The sequence below is a fragment of the Chlorocebus sabaeus genome, chromosome 1 (genome assembly GCF_047675955.1).
Source record: "Chlorocebus sabaeus isolate Y175 chromosome 1, mChlSab1.0.hap1, whole genome shotgun sequence".
NCBI lineage: Eukaryota > Metazoa > Chordata > Mammalia > Primates > Cercopithecidae > Chlorocebus > Chlorocebus sabaeus.
The window spans coordinates 111491543-111506475 of NC_132904.1; the positions used below are offsets into that span (position 1 = coordinate 111491543).

General features: G+C 37.7%; 1 protein-coding gene across 4 annotated transcripts in view; it reads right to left on the bottom strand.

Moving 5' to 3' along the window:
• The window catches only part of CADM1 (cell adhesion molecule 1), a 332505-nt gene that overhangs the window by 52307 nt on the left and 265265 nt on the right, over positions 1–14933 (bottom strand). For all 4 annotated transcript variants that reach the window (XM_008020958.3, XM_008020964.3, XM_008020959.3 and 1 more), the window contains exons 2-5: positions 14575–14721; positions 12779–12931; positions 5628–5765; positions 3389–3547 (exon numbers count right to left, since the gene is read on the bottom strand). In XM_008020958.3, the coding sequence (XP_008019149.1) occupies positions 3389–3547; positions 5628–5765; positions 12779–12931; positions 14575–14721 (597 nt within the window). The remainder of the gene's footprint in view (positions 1–3388; positions 3548–5627; positions 5766–12778; positions 12932–14574; positions 14722–14933) is intronic.

Genomic DNA, 14933 nt, shown 5'->3' on the forward strand with positions numbered 1-14933 from the left:
ATATAATGCAGGTTTTCATTATTTCATTTCCTTTTTAACAGTATTTTAAAAAAATGACTTCATGTCGAATTCAAATCCATGATCTGTCATTTAACCCTATTCATGTCCTGGCAAACAGCCATTCCTCTTAGGTGGGGATAAAGAGAGGTTTCCACAAACCTTCATGGAGCAAAATCAGCCAGGCTTAAACAAGTGAGCATATTTAATACCAACGATACCAGATCAGATTTGCCCCCAAGGTAGCCTTATTTACTTGGAGTAGACTCTGAGGTCCACGAATGGGATCAGTATTTCCTAGTGATAACCTATTGTTTCTCACTGAGAACATAAGAAATCTTTTTAGGTGGCAAAGGAAAGGACATCGAAAAAAAATAGTTGTACATTTATTTTAAAGCTTATTAGACACTATACATAACAAATGAAATGTATAATTTAATACATATTTTTACATAGGCCCTGGTTAGGTTAAAGCAATAAAGTGACTTAAAGAAAAATTCTAAATCAGGTAAAAATACAGATGACACATGAACATGGCAAATTTGTGCAAGTGGTCCTCAAATAACTGAATTTAGGAAAACCCTGAGAGGTGAATGGACTCCTTAGATTGTAAGTAGAATATGGTGAATATGTGATTGTATTCATCTTTCCCAGGTCGATAGCTATCAAAGGGTTTTTAAAGGGGCCAATGATCCCCAAAAGGTTAAGAACTGCTGACTTCAAGGGCATGAGTCAACATTAAAATACAGGTGCAATGTTACTCCTCACAGGCATCCAAAATAATTCAACCTCCCTGCAGACTGGCTACTGAATACATTATTCTAGGAATCTCATGTATTCAAGGGTCTCTTCTTTCCTCATGGTCATCAAAATGTGGTGCTACTTGTCTGCAGAGAAAGGACGGCTGTGGGGGGCACTGGAGTTGAGCCATCAACAGCACTGGGCAATGACTGATCAGCCTTCAGGGCCTAGTGACTGAGTGCTTCAGGCATTTGAGGAATGAAGCTTTTTGCTACTGCATAGCCGCTGGTGTTCAAGGAGAGTAAAGCTGGTAGGAAATGATGTAGAGAATTCCAATTGTGTTTGAAGAAGCTACAAAAGGAATTCCTGGCTGACTCTGTAAAGTTCTCAATAGTGCTCTAGGAGTGGAGGGTAGTGAACTTTCTTGAGCACAGAGAACCTGACTGAAGATTATCAAATCAGACACAAAGTTCCATTCAGGTTAATATAATGCTTTGTAATTCTTAGCTTTCCTTTATATAAAAATATTTTTTCCTTATGTATATTCCAACAAGTGGAATAAAGGCTAAAATATTTGTATGATTTTCTTGGATAAAAAAACAGTGTCTCCCACAAAAAGGTGCCATATTAGAGTTTAAAATGATCAGCTGGTGCATCCTTAGTTTTGGACGGCATTAGAGTCACTTTCCCGCAATTAAAGGCTAGCAGTACTTTGTCAGATTGAAGCCAGATGGATTCAGACGTGGAGCCTTATTCCTTTTTTTAGAAGGACAAATCTCCAGAATCTATACATTATGGAAACCAAGGCTTATAAGGATCATCATCAAGTTTTCCGAGGAGTAAGAGGTGTAACCCTTGAAATATTTCACATTTGGGAGTGAGGGTAATTTGGTAGGTGGGTGGGACTATATTCTATTTAAAAGATATTCTGGGAAAATACTGAAAGAGCTTAGGGGTGGAAACTGGGTGAATATCTACTCAGGACGTACAAAGGAGCTAATGTATTATTAAAGCTAATGGGCCCCTACAAGGAGAGTTAATGGATATGAAGTTTGCTTAAATGCATTACATATTAACAAAATCACAAGAGATCTACTATCTGCTAATTTAGATAGTATCTGATCATTTCTGTTTTCCCATTATAGGGACATTATACCACAATAGTTTGGTGATATGAAAATTATAAGCATGATGCCCATAATGAAGCTTTATAATGAAGCAGATGAAATGAATTAATGAGGAAACCCTGCATTATGTAATGTTAAATTGAGCCAAGTTCACGGAATTAAGAAAAGGTTGGAATGGGATGGCTTCTTAGAAGCAACTTTTTATAACTTTTCCTGCCTTCCCATTTTGCTCAGATCATTTAGATGAATAATAGGGCTTGTATGGAGTTGAATGGTGGCCCCCAAAGATAAGTCCACATTCTAACCCTTGGAATCTGTGACTATAGCTGAATTTGGAAAAAAAGGTCTTTACAGATGAAATCAGCTTAAGGATCTCAAGATGAGGCCATTCTGGATTATCTGGGTGAGCCCTACATCCAATGACAAGTGTCCTCATAAAAACATACAGAGGAGAGACCCACAGAGGAGAGGAGAAGGTCATATGAAAATGAAGGCAGAGAGTGGAGTGGTGAAGCCACAAGTTAAGGAGCTCCTGGGACTCCCAGTGCTGGAAAAGTCAATGAATGATCCATCCCTAGATTCTTTTGAGGGGAGGGGGTGTGGTCCTGCCAAAACCTTGATTTTGGACTTCCGGCCTCCAGAGCTGTAAGGAAAGAAATTTCTGCTATTTTAAGCTACCAAGTTTGTGGCAATTTGTTATGGCAGCCGTAGGAAATTAATCCAATGATTCACAAAGGGTAAAGCTTTTCCTTCATCAGACATCCAATCACTGCCATCCCAACCAAACTCTGGTAACATTTCACTATGCACACTTAAAGATCACCTTGATTTTTCAGAAGCCAAATACAAAGTGAGAAGCTGGCTACTTAGCCACAACCTTGGCATAAGAATGGCTTTGTGCAGAAAAAGACTTTTTCTTCTTAAGTAGAAGGGTCCAGAGGAGAAGATGAGGAGACCATATTCAGTCTACATACAGGGCATGGTAAGGAGAAAACCTCACTCACTACAATCTAGTTTTTATTGATAAAGCCATCGAGATTGTGGCAATGATCCCGAAGAGTAGACTTTTCAACTCAATTTATATTTCAGCTATAATTTAAGCTAAAATAGAGGAAGACATGCCATTTAAAACAAAATACTGACATAGAATGGGAATAAAATCCCTTCTATAAAGACTTCAGTACTTATGATGGTATTAAAAAAGGGGGAAAATTGCCCTAGATTTTGCAGTTGGCATAGAAATGATGATAGTCTATATGCAAATAAATTAATTAAGTCATGTGCTAGAGCAGATTGAAATCATTTCAGTTTTACCTTTGAGTTCAATGTAGCATTTTCAAATCCTCATTGGCACTTTGTAATACGGCAGTACAGTATTTCAATAAAATAATCCTTTATTTGTCTGCCAAAAACAAGAATTCTATGTATATTATATAAAATGAATGCATTAAATAAATGGCTTCTGAAGAGTTTCTATGGAATCGCAACTCTACGCCCTCAGAATAAGATACTGAGGTACTCACACTGTACTTCTAGATACCGCTGGGTCTGCAGGTTTCCAGTGACCGCAGGGTGCTCCACCTGGCAGATCACTGGGACCCCATCGTCCTCCTTGTGCACTTTCAGCATCAGCTGACTGGTCACAGTGTACATGTCTGACCACTCTTCCACCTCCGATTTGCCTGGGGAACAGAAAATGTACCAAGACGCCAGAGTTGGGTGAATTTCCGTCAGTTTGTTTTTATGTCCTCCCCTCTGTCCTCTAACCCCGACATTGCTATTTTAACAAATATGATGGCAGTTACTTGGGATGAGAGTAATCTGTGAATAGTTACCTGATAAAATGTTTATTTCCTTAATTTCCGACTTTTCAACCTGGCAGCATAGTATTTAAGATATATTTCAAGTCCGAATAGCATACACTATTTTTACTGAAATATATTATGTATGGTTCTTCTATCTTAAAACCTCCTGGAAATAGGTAGCTGAAAGTTGAGCCATTTTGACATCTGACTGCTCAAGGTATTCAGGAAGATAAAAAGAAAAATGTTTTTCACCCCTACAACCATCTGAACTTGAAATATCAACTAGGTTGTCATGCCATTCAGAAATTCTAGGATATTATCCAAATCCCCTAAGTAATTCAATAAGCAGTAGAGTTACAAACAACCCCCTTTGCCTACTCCCATCATCAGCAATTAAGAGAGAAAGTAACTAAACGGATTTACATAATTGAAATTGTAATTGAAATGTTTAAACTCTGAGACTTTTGGAAGACCACAAAAATGCAGTGGCAGTGGGCTAGAGCAAAGTAAGACACAGGGCTTGGGGCCAGATGGGAGACACGTCCAAGAACACCCAGAAAAGGAGGGAGGAGGCTTCCGGATGGAATGAATAGGCCAAGGCAGTCCCCTCCTGAACTCAGTGCTCCCAGGGACATGGCACACCATTAACTTTCTTTTAATGTTTTGTACTTATCGGTACACATTTAATGGCTGAATTCACTTAGACAGAAAAGCAGAGAGGAAATGAGAAACTCCTTCCTTCCAAAACCATACCTAGGAAATAGGAGATTAAAACAGAACAAGCTTCTTGAAATTTAAGCTGTTATATATAGATTTATCTGCTTCCAGATATAGATTTCTATATCCTCTTTCTAAAAGGGCTGGTTCTTTTCTTTCTCGCGCTCTTTATTTATTTAACAAGTACATATACAGCACTTACTTTGGCCCAAGTATTAGCTAAATACTTTACAACTATTCACTCATTTCATCTTCATAAAAATTCCATGAAGTATGTAATATGATTATTCCTATTTTAGAGGAAACTGAAGCATACCACTAGCATTTCTGTCAAACAATTAGAGGAATTCGGCCCCTAAGACCTTTGTGCAGAGTACTACCTGCAGGGTAACTCTGAAAAGAAGGGATCTGAATGCAGAAATACATGCGGAGTTTAAGATAACTGGCAAAAAATGGTCAAATAGGGTATAGGCTGTCTCCTTTATCTGATGCAACACCTGAGGTGGCAGGCATTTGTGGATCCAGGACCCAAACCCGGGATGGCCCAAGACAGAGGTAAAGATGATCAGAATGGGGCTAAAGGAGCTGCCTTGTACCGTCATCACAAAATCACAGACTGCACAAAAACAGGCTGGTGAACTGGGCAACTGAATCATAAATTTCACAAGAAAGGTGGCCCCTGTAAATTCACAATTAAGATGAAGTTGTTAGTCCACTTGGTGCAACCACTCTTGTAGGAAAGCATATAGTCAATACAGTTGATAGTTCAATAGATGTCAGAATGACTGGAATTTACCATAGGAAAGACTGTTTAACATTTTTTTTTAATGAATACCCTAAAAATGTGGGGTTCTGATCCCCTCTAGGTCTCTGCAAAAGACAGGGCAAAAGCAATTAGAGTTGAAGGTACAGACAGAAACAGCCTGAACTCAGGAGACAGCCCTCATGAAAATTTTTCCTAGCCTAAACAGTTCTAGTTTACAGTTTTAGTTCTTTCTGGGCATCTGAGTAGAGTGACAGCTATCACCATGAACCCTCAAACAGCAGAATGAGGACATGGATTAGAACAATAAAATGCTTTTATGCTTTGGCCTCAGATGTATTTAGTAACTGATTATAAACCATATCTAAATGAATACTTTTGTTTCATGGGCATGTTTTGTATTTGTCCTTGATTTTCACAAAGGCATACCTGCTAGAATCAACTAACTACTTCAGTGTGGGGCAATCTGCAGCTTACCTTTTAGCTCCGTGTTCCCTTTGAACCACCGGATGGTCGTGGCTGGCTTGCTGGCCATAGCAGTGCAGTTGACTTCAATCTCCTCACCTTCCACTGCAGTGTCTTTCTGGATATCGATCATCAGATTACGTGGTGGGACTACAAATTAAACATATGTGTTTTATTAACACAGAATGCATTTTTGCATTGTTGCTGTCAAAAAGGAGAAAAATAGCAGACATTCCTGATGAGAATTTAAATCATTACAAGAAGGGGAAAAGAAATACAAAGTAATCATCAAATAAAGTGAGTTATGCAAAATAAGTTAATTTAGAATTTTTATCCTAAATTTATGTTATAAAATAACCAATGTGGCCGGGCATGATGGCTCACACTTATAATCCCAGAAGTTTGGGAGGCCGAGGCGGGCAGATAACTTGAGGTCAGGAGTTTGAGAACAGCCTGACCAACATGGAGAAACCCCGTCGCTATTAAAAATACAAAATTAGCCGGGTATGGCGGCACATGCCTGTAATTCCAACTACTTGGGAGGCTGAGGCAGGAGAATCGGTTGAACCCCAAAGGCGGAGGTTACAGTGAGCCGAGATTGTGCTGTTGCACTCCAGTCTGGGCAACAAAAGCGAAACTCCGTCTCAATAATAATAATAATAATAATAATAATAATAATAATAACAACAACAACAACAACCAATGTCTCACTCTTATCACCGAGCACATTATATCAATATAGATATTAGTCACCAGTCATTCACAAATTAACCAGAAAGTAGATATAAAAGAGGAGTACATACTATTGAAATGATCATCCTTACCAGGAACCCCCTGAAAGCAGTATTTCTCCTTGAACTCAACTCTTGAATTTCAATCTTCAAATGAAAGATTCCAAAGTCAACGAGGCAAAGATAAAAATCTTTGAGTCCTTAAAAGAATCACTCACCATAAAATGCACAGAAAAATTGTGCCTCAAACCAGTTCCATGTAATTAAAATGATTCATAGAGATCCAGAATGTAATCATAACCTCTGATGGATAATGTAGTAATAAAATCCTTTGGATATGAAGATGCAGTAATATAAGAAATGCCAATTAGTTTGCAGCAATTTTCCATATTCTGAATTCCAGTGCTCCAGATTTTGGAAACCAAAGACGAAAGAGACTCTTAAGTGCTTATAAGTAGATTTACATATCAGAATTAAAACCACCCTTCTGTAACCATATTAAACATATATGTGATAAAATGGTCAAAATAATGGATTGGGGAGTTAAAATACTGACTATCAAATCAAGAGTATGTAGTGTGATAGTGATGGTGATACTGACAATGATGATGATGATGACAAAATATGTTATCTTTTATGAAACTGAGTTGACAGCAAAACTTCATATGCAACCTTACCTCAGGACTGAGCCTGTTGAAATAAAAATCAGTAAGAATACTGAATTCAGTACAGTGAATCTAAGAATATGTGTCCTGACCACCATGAATAAGCAAAGACTGTTCTGAGACTTATGATTAATAAGTTTCTCAACTCAGAAGAGAAACAAGAAATTAAATATGTATAAACATGCCATCCTGATGATCAAGTTGAATAATAAATTTCTGATACCGCTTCAATAAATTATGGGATTAAACCATGTATTTGGGATTTCCAACTGTTCTAGTCCACAATGTGAAAATTCTGCCCACAGGAAGACTTTTACACTGAACTGGAGCAGCTGAAAATTCCTGTAGAGAATGACAGAAAAGTAAAAGTAAAATGATTTGTTGCACATACTTCCTTAGCAAGATAGTGTTTGGTGCTGTTGGTGGTGGCGGGTGTTATGAGTAGACCCAAAAGATCCCTCTTCTTTGTTTCCTGTGTACAAGGAAAACAACATATTTGCTCAAATGGATGTGCTGCTAATATGATACGGCCCAAATGAGTAGTTAAACATGGTCAAGAACTACCCTAGTTTACATTTTAAGAAAAAATAAACAAAAAGATAATTTAACATCTAATTTAGAGTTTCACATCTGCTAGCATTTTATGAAACACAGAAAGGCCTGTAACAAAAGAAATGGAATGACTTCAACTAGCCTTATCTTTCACATAGTTTATCCATGCTAGATGATAGGTAGGTTATAGATTTTCATCACACATACCTAGACGGTAGATGGGGGATACATGGAGAGACCAGATGTTTAGGATTAATAAATATTAATGCACTCTGAGTGTAGTATTATAGAAATATTTTTTACATGCTATTGTTAGATCAAATGTCAGAGGAAAAGCCTAAAGAAAATAAGACCTTAAAGAGTGGTATAAGAAAAAATGAAAACAAAACAACTAAGGTATACCATATATAGGAGTGTCTTCTCAACAAATGGAGGAATGAAAGCTAAAAAAAAAATACCTTTCAAGGTCCAGGAGAAAATAAGAGTGATGAAAATAATTTTTCATGTTGAAATATGCAGTGGTTCCTAATGAGAACTGTAATGGAGCAATGTAACTGATGGGACAGGACCTTAGGAAGGTGTCTCTCTTAGTAAACGACAAAGAGGGCAAATGGCTAAAGCCACCAGCAACCCTGGAAATCCCTAGGGAATGGGGCAGATGAGATCCTGCTTTATCTGTGTGACTTTGGGAGAAACACTTTGATGGTCCCTCTGTGGAAACATGGGCATCTTCTTGATGCGACAGTCCAGCAGTTGTTAAAAGACTCCTCTATGCATCTCTGTTGAGTCTTAGTGGAATTTAGCCTCAAACATACTCAGATAGTTGTTTCCTGTGTTCCTGGATATCTTTCCTTTATTATCTCGTTTTCATGCTAAGCCTGGAAACCCCTTGTCTCTGCTTACCCCAAGCTTCTCCCAACCTTCACTACCCGTTCATCTTCAGTGGTATCTCTCGGTGGAGAGTCTTTATTGCCTCCATTTGGTTCGTAAAGATGAGGGTGGGTTCCTACCACATTATCAATCATGTCTGCTGGTCCAGAGTAAGGAAATGAAAAGGGGCAGGTACAGATAAGGATCAAGGAAAATTCACCAATGTCTCCTCCAGATTTCATCTGGGGGCTGAGAGCCTGACAGGCAGCTAGGTCCGCATCTGGATCATTTGTTGTTTGGCATTATCCAAACAATCGCAACAGATACATGCTATTCTATAACACTTCAGAGTGAGTCCTGAACCAGTGCTAGTTCCTAGGATTATATGCCCAAAGAGCTGACATCATCTTCAACTTTACGGCTAAGGTAAAAATGTGGAAAACTTCAAAAGCATTAGAAAATGTGCCCAGTGTTGCAGTGGCTCATGCCTGTAATCCCAGCACTTTGGGAGGCAGAGGTGGGCGGATCACCTGAGGTCAGGAGTTTGAGACCAGCCTGGCCAAAATGGTGAAACCCTGTCTCTACCAAAAATACAAAAATTAGCCAGGTGAGGTGGCAGGCACTTGTAGTTCCAGTTACTTAGGAGGCTGAAGGAGGAGAATCACTTGAACCCAGGAGGCGGAGGTTGCAGTGAGTCGAGATCATGCCAATGCACTCCAGCCTCAGTGACAGAGGTAGACTCCGTCCCAAAAAAAAAAAAAATTTTGCCCAGTGTAGAAAAATAAAGGGCTTATTTATTGTTGAGATCACCATCCTGTGAAATCACTGAATGATTTTTTTTCCAAGCCCATAAATAGTTTTCTCAAGATTGTGACCAGTATTTCTGATCTTTGCTAAGGTTAGAAGAAGAAATAGGCATTTATACTGGGAGTTGTTTGGTTTATAAAATAAAATCTGATAATGCGATTCATAATAGTTTATTGATATGTTACAAAGTTGACTTTGCTCAGTTTGTTTTTTTTTCTTTTAAGAGCAGGAAAGCTTTCAAAAATATAAATGAGGTGATTTAAATCTGTTTTTCTGAAAAAAAGGGTTGGACAAGAAAATCTTAGAACTTATTTTGGTCTACTAATTCTACCCTGTTTTTCCTTTAGCTTCATAATGTCTACTCTAATACAAAAGGTTAGTAAAGTATAAAAACCCATTTATAAGAAAAATGAATTAAAACTGCTGCTAACCAGAGAATATACTTAAGCATGGTCCACTAAACAAGCACATTTAGTAACAACTGCCTGCAGCCATTAATGAAAATAACCAAAGATATTTCTAAGGAGGTGCATGAAAACCTGAATGAAAATCACAGAGGGAAATACTAGAAAACAGTAATGAAATGTCAAGGTTCTTCTTAGCTACCCCAAATCTATAAGAGTGCTAATTATAAACATTACGCCTACAACATTTAACAAAAATCAGCAATATCAAGATGAGTCACATTAATTACAACAAAAGAGGAGTCTTAAAGCTGATCAGTATGTGAAATCTCACTCTAAGACCCTTTAAAATAATTAGGTTCTTCTGTTCCTGGAATCTTAAGAACGAACACTAATCTTAGAAGGACAGGACTGTGATAATATTAGCTACTATTATCAGTAACTATATTAATCTTAAAGAAGTGTATTCTCTGTCTCATTCATCTGCTCTCATGAATAGGAGTATAAAGAGAGTCCTACAGTATGTTTGGAGAAAGAAACAAAATTGTCACAAGTGGAAGGAGTGAATGAATATCCTTAAAGGCACCAAATGCATGCAAAATATCATAGGAGAGTCTTCAGATTTTACATGGATAAGATCATAAGCATAATAGTAACTATAGAATAGCATAGACAACATTAACAAATACCCATCTCCATATCTTATAATTATGCTGAAGTTTTTACTGAATGCATCAAATAACTAATAGACACATGCACTAAAATGAGAATCTTCAACCTATCAAGAAGTTTGACAGCTGTGTAAGTACACGCGGAGTCCTTTTCAGAGAACTGCAGATAGCAACGAAGATGCTAATGTCATTCTTCATTCATTATAATATCTGAAAACTCTAAACCTTACGAGAAAGGTTTGAATATACGAGTATCAGTGGAAATTGTCAGATTTTGGGAAATGAAAGACTCAAACACTGATGACAACAATTTTACTCTGTCAAGGAATCCTGGAGTAAATTAAATGGAAAGAATATTAAGTGAATGAATAATATCTGCAGAAAGAACATCTACTACTTTTTAGAGTGCTACTTTCGAGTATATTTAAGTTAATGCTTCTATAAAATACAAGTAGGAACCTATTACTTCTAGAATAATCAGACCTCCTAAAGGATTACAGGCATAATGCCTCTCAAAATTCTAGTGCTGGCACACTGGCTCCCAAGCACATGGTGTATTCAGAGCCAAACTGATCCATGCAGTGGTTTTGAGAATAAATGTATCAGGCACCAGAAAATGACAGGCAGTAGTAACTGCTTGCCAATGGCTAGATATGTTCCTGAAAACAGAACATGTGCGCCTTTTGGGGAAAAAAAAAAAAATCTTAAAACAAAAGCATTCGGTATTTAACTGAAAACAACCTAGACTGGAAGACACCAATGTTGTAATTATAAAACAGAATTGTAAGGTTTATTCCAAATTCTAAGATTCTTGGTTCTTACTGAGTGCTTTGTAACCTGGGCAAGATGTCTAATGTCTGTTATTATCATTTTACTTCTGTGAAAAACAACATATAAATACGTAAAGGTATATGTAGTAAAATACTCTGAAAATTCAAAATGCCATAAATAGATTTTATTTTATGACTGTCACATTTGTGGAGATGCCATAAACGATGATGAGTCAAAGGGTGGATGAGTGGCTGGTCAATTTGAAGTCTGTGTTGCTAATGACTTACTCCAATAAGCAAAGAGCGTTTTCAAATACTCTGATACAAGCAGACAGACAGAAAACTTCAAATGTATGCTTGCGAATTTGGTACATCTGCAAAATACCAAAATAGTCATCGCAGCAAAACCTCCCATGCTTACTATTCCTACAGGTCTAATCTGGATTAAGACCACAATAGTGACAAATACAAATACCTGAAAGCCATCTATCATTAAACACAGACCAGATTAGAAATTGTATGGACAGGTTTTAAACACAACTTTCTAAAATCAATACTCCTCTTGTCAAAAACATATATGTGAGCATTAGGGTTATGTTTTAGCTTAATGAATAAAAAAATTTTCCCTTCTACAGCTGTGTTGAAGTAAAGTAATGAGGCAGCAGCTCAATATGTACATCCATAAATACATATATGTGCACACATACCAAGCAAAAATGTCCTTCATATTTATCTTTCCTCTTTAATCTTCATATCATTACACTGAAAAGCTGCAGTCTGCCGCCTCAAATAGACTTTGATTCATCATCTTCCTGAAGGTGTAAATCAGAGATCTTGCCTCATGCTATAGTGTATGTCCTTGAAAATTCAGTTTCAAGACTCCAAATCAGCTGGTGTTATGCAGTAGAGTAAGCTTGTCTAAAGGTGACTAATTCAGACCACCTTCAACATAGAAATATCTGCTGACTATACTAAAATATAAACATGGAAACCTGGCTACTGGGATTTTGCTGAAACTCACAATCTGGTGATCATAAATGAAGACACTCAGCTCGCTGGAGGTGCACCTAGCAGCCTGTCAACAGTTATTTGCTTATTATCAGTAAAAGCGCTCTTAACTCTTTTATGTCCAATGACGGCAATTTGTGGCAAAGTATATGTTCATGGGGTATGATTTTTTTACAGCATAATCTAGAGTATAAGCAATAAACAAGGCCATAAGTCAAGCCAATGAAAAGGAGATCAACAATATGAAAACGAGGATGTAACTCAGAAGGAAAAATCATTATGTGGATTTCACAACTGAGTTCTGCCATGGGGTATAGATTTGGTAGCCCATCTCCCCTTCCCCTGCACAGAAGGAAGAAAAAAATCCCGGTAGTTAGAAGCAATAACATTTCATGTGGTGAGTGATTCATTTGAGGGCTCTAAATTCTCTTGATCTTTGCTTCTGAAACTTGAGGGTTGAAACCCAAGAGCAGGTGGAATCTATAAAGACTGCTGATTGCCATTCCTTAGAGCATTTGGTAAAATAGGCTATTTTTAAAATTCAGCAAGATGGGCGGCGATTCTTCCTGAAACAAGTTGGAACAGGAGAATTCACCATTAACCTCTTCCTTGCTGCTGTAAGCTGTCTGGTAGTAAGGGCCATCCCCGTTCCATTTCCTGGGTAAGCCCCACATGCATTTCTTACCCAGGACTGTGATGGTGGTGTAACTTTCCTGTGGGGGGTCGGTGTAGAGCTGGCAAAAGTATCTTCCTTCATCAGAAATTGAGACGTTTGTCAATGATACTTTGAGTTCACTGCTAGAAAAATTCAGCAACTGAAACCGGCTGTCCTTCAAAGCTGTGAAACAAAACACAGAGTCAGGGATGGTGAGAAGGTGGACGGACAGTCTAGTTTCCTTAATTATGTATTCAATCTTCTTGTATCTGGTACTTCTTGACTATTTCGGGTGTCTGCAGTAACTTCATGTGGACAAATAACCCTGTCCAAAGGAAACTTATGCATATGAGTGCACGTGTGAGTGTACATATACAATCCAAATCCAGTTGATTTGGATTCTTGAATAGAAGCACTGCCCATCTTGCTGAATTTTAAAAATAAAAAAATACATATATGCACACACATCCAGATATGCACCCTTCTACCTTGGCACAATTCCAAATGCTGTCCGTTTTCAGCACTTATTAATACATGTTTTCAAGTTTTCTGCCAGAGACAGACAAAAAGAAAACAAAAGGAAAAAGCAGGTCATGAGTCCTCTGAAGCAGGGAGTGCCAGGCCCCCCTAGCCTTTGGGCACTGGAAGTTCAGGGACTAGGGCCTACAGCCTTTTAAAATGCCTCAAAAAGTATAAGTAAGACCTTCAAAAAACAAGGATTTCAAATTATGAAACAGAACTAAAAAGGCCTTCATATTAATTACAAAAGCAAAAGGAAAATTACTTTAAAAACTTGTAATCTAATAGCAAAATAAACCTAATTAACTTGGATTCACCTTAACATATTTGATGTGATTTGAGGCGGAGCTGCCAAAAGTGGATGACCTCGAGCCTACGGAGGCCTTAAACTGGTCCTGCGGTTTCCTAAGTACATTTGGCTTCACAGTATGAAACTGATTAGGCATTAAGCAGGAAATCAAAATCACTGCAAAACTGATGTATGTGGGCCTCTTATTTATTTCGAATGTTCTCTTTCAAAATCCTTTTTTAATTTTGGCAAAGACTAACTTAGTATATGACGAAAATTCACTTTAAGAAAAGAAGCTGGCTTATTTCCTTTTATCTTCCCTCAACCCTTTAAATGTTCCTTGGGTTTATCAACGTTTTCCATAGGTCATGAATGACCCTGAGGTATTGGGGAGGAAGGGGACAAGCAGCTGGGAAGGGACATGCTTCACTTTGGTTAGGCACCGACGCTCTCCAATAACAATTTTTTTTCAAAAGATTTGATTCTTGCTCTTACTAAGCCCTGACACTCACATGAACCATTTGTATTCTATACAAGTTTGTTGCAATTTTGGTTTTTGTGATATTACATTTGGAAAGATTTCAGCATATGGACACTTCCATATGCCAAAGGCTATGATGAGAGAAGACTTGGTTTTATGCTTATAGGCATGTATTGCCTTGGAAACTTCAATCTTCAAACCAAAGGGATTACCTTTCAGAATGCTGTATTTTCCTTGCCTTACCCTGTTTGAGTTGTTTGTGTCAGCTAAGTATTTGGGACTCAATTGCAATTCACCTTGAATTACTACAATCAATTTCTATTGCAAAGTAAGACTGCCTTACTTTTAAAAGGGGCCATTCAAGGTTTCTATTAAGTAGAAAGATTATGATTGCCTGTCTCTTCTTCCCTCTAAAGAATTGACTAAACTTTAAGCATCTAACATTACATTTAAAAAAGGTGGCCTTAGCAATCTCTTTATCAAGACTCCATGTAGGAAAAAAAGTTGCCGTCTACAACTATAGGGATGGAAACTTACGCCTGAAGTCCCTGAAATAAATGGTCTGCCTGTTGGGATTCAGTAGCTGAATCACAGAGTCGTCACTCTTATTGACTTGGCAGCTGATGGTCGCAACCTCTCCCTCGATCACTGTCACGTCTTTCGTAAACAGATTCTGTCCATCACCTTAAAAAAAGGGAAGAAAAGGTCAGAGGAAAATTTCCATCAATTAAAATGTGATCAATGGGATCTACTAAAGTGGGAACTAGGCATATTAGAAAATGAACACAAGTAGCAATATTTAGCATGGCTCATACCTTTCTTTGTAGTCTACAAAACGAGTCTATTAATCCAAGACAGACCTAGGGACAAAATACTAAGCCTGGAATCACCATACT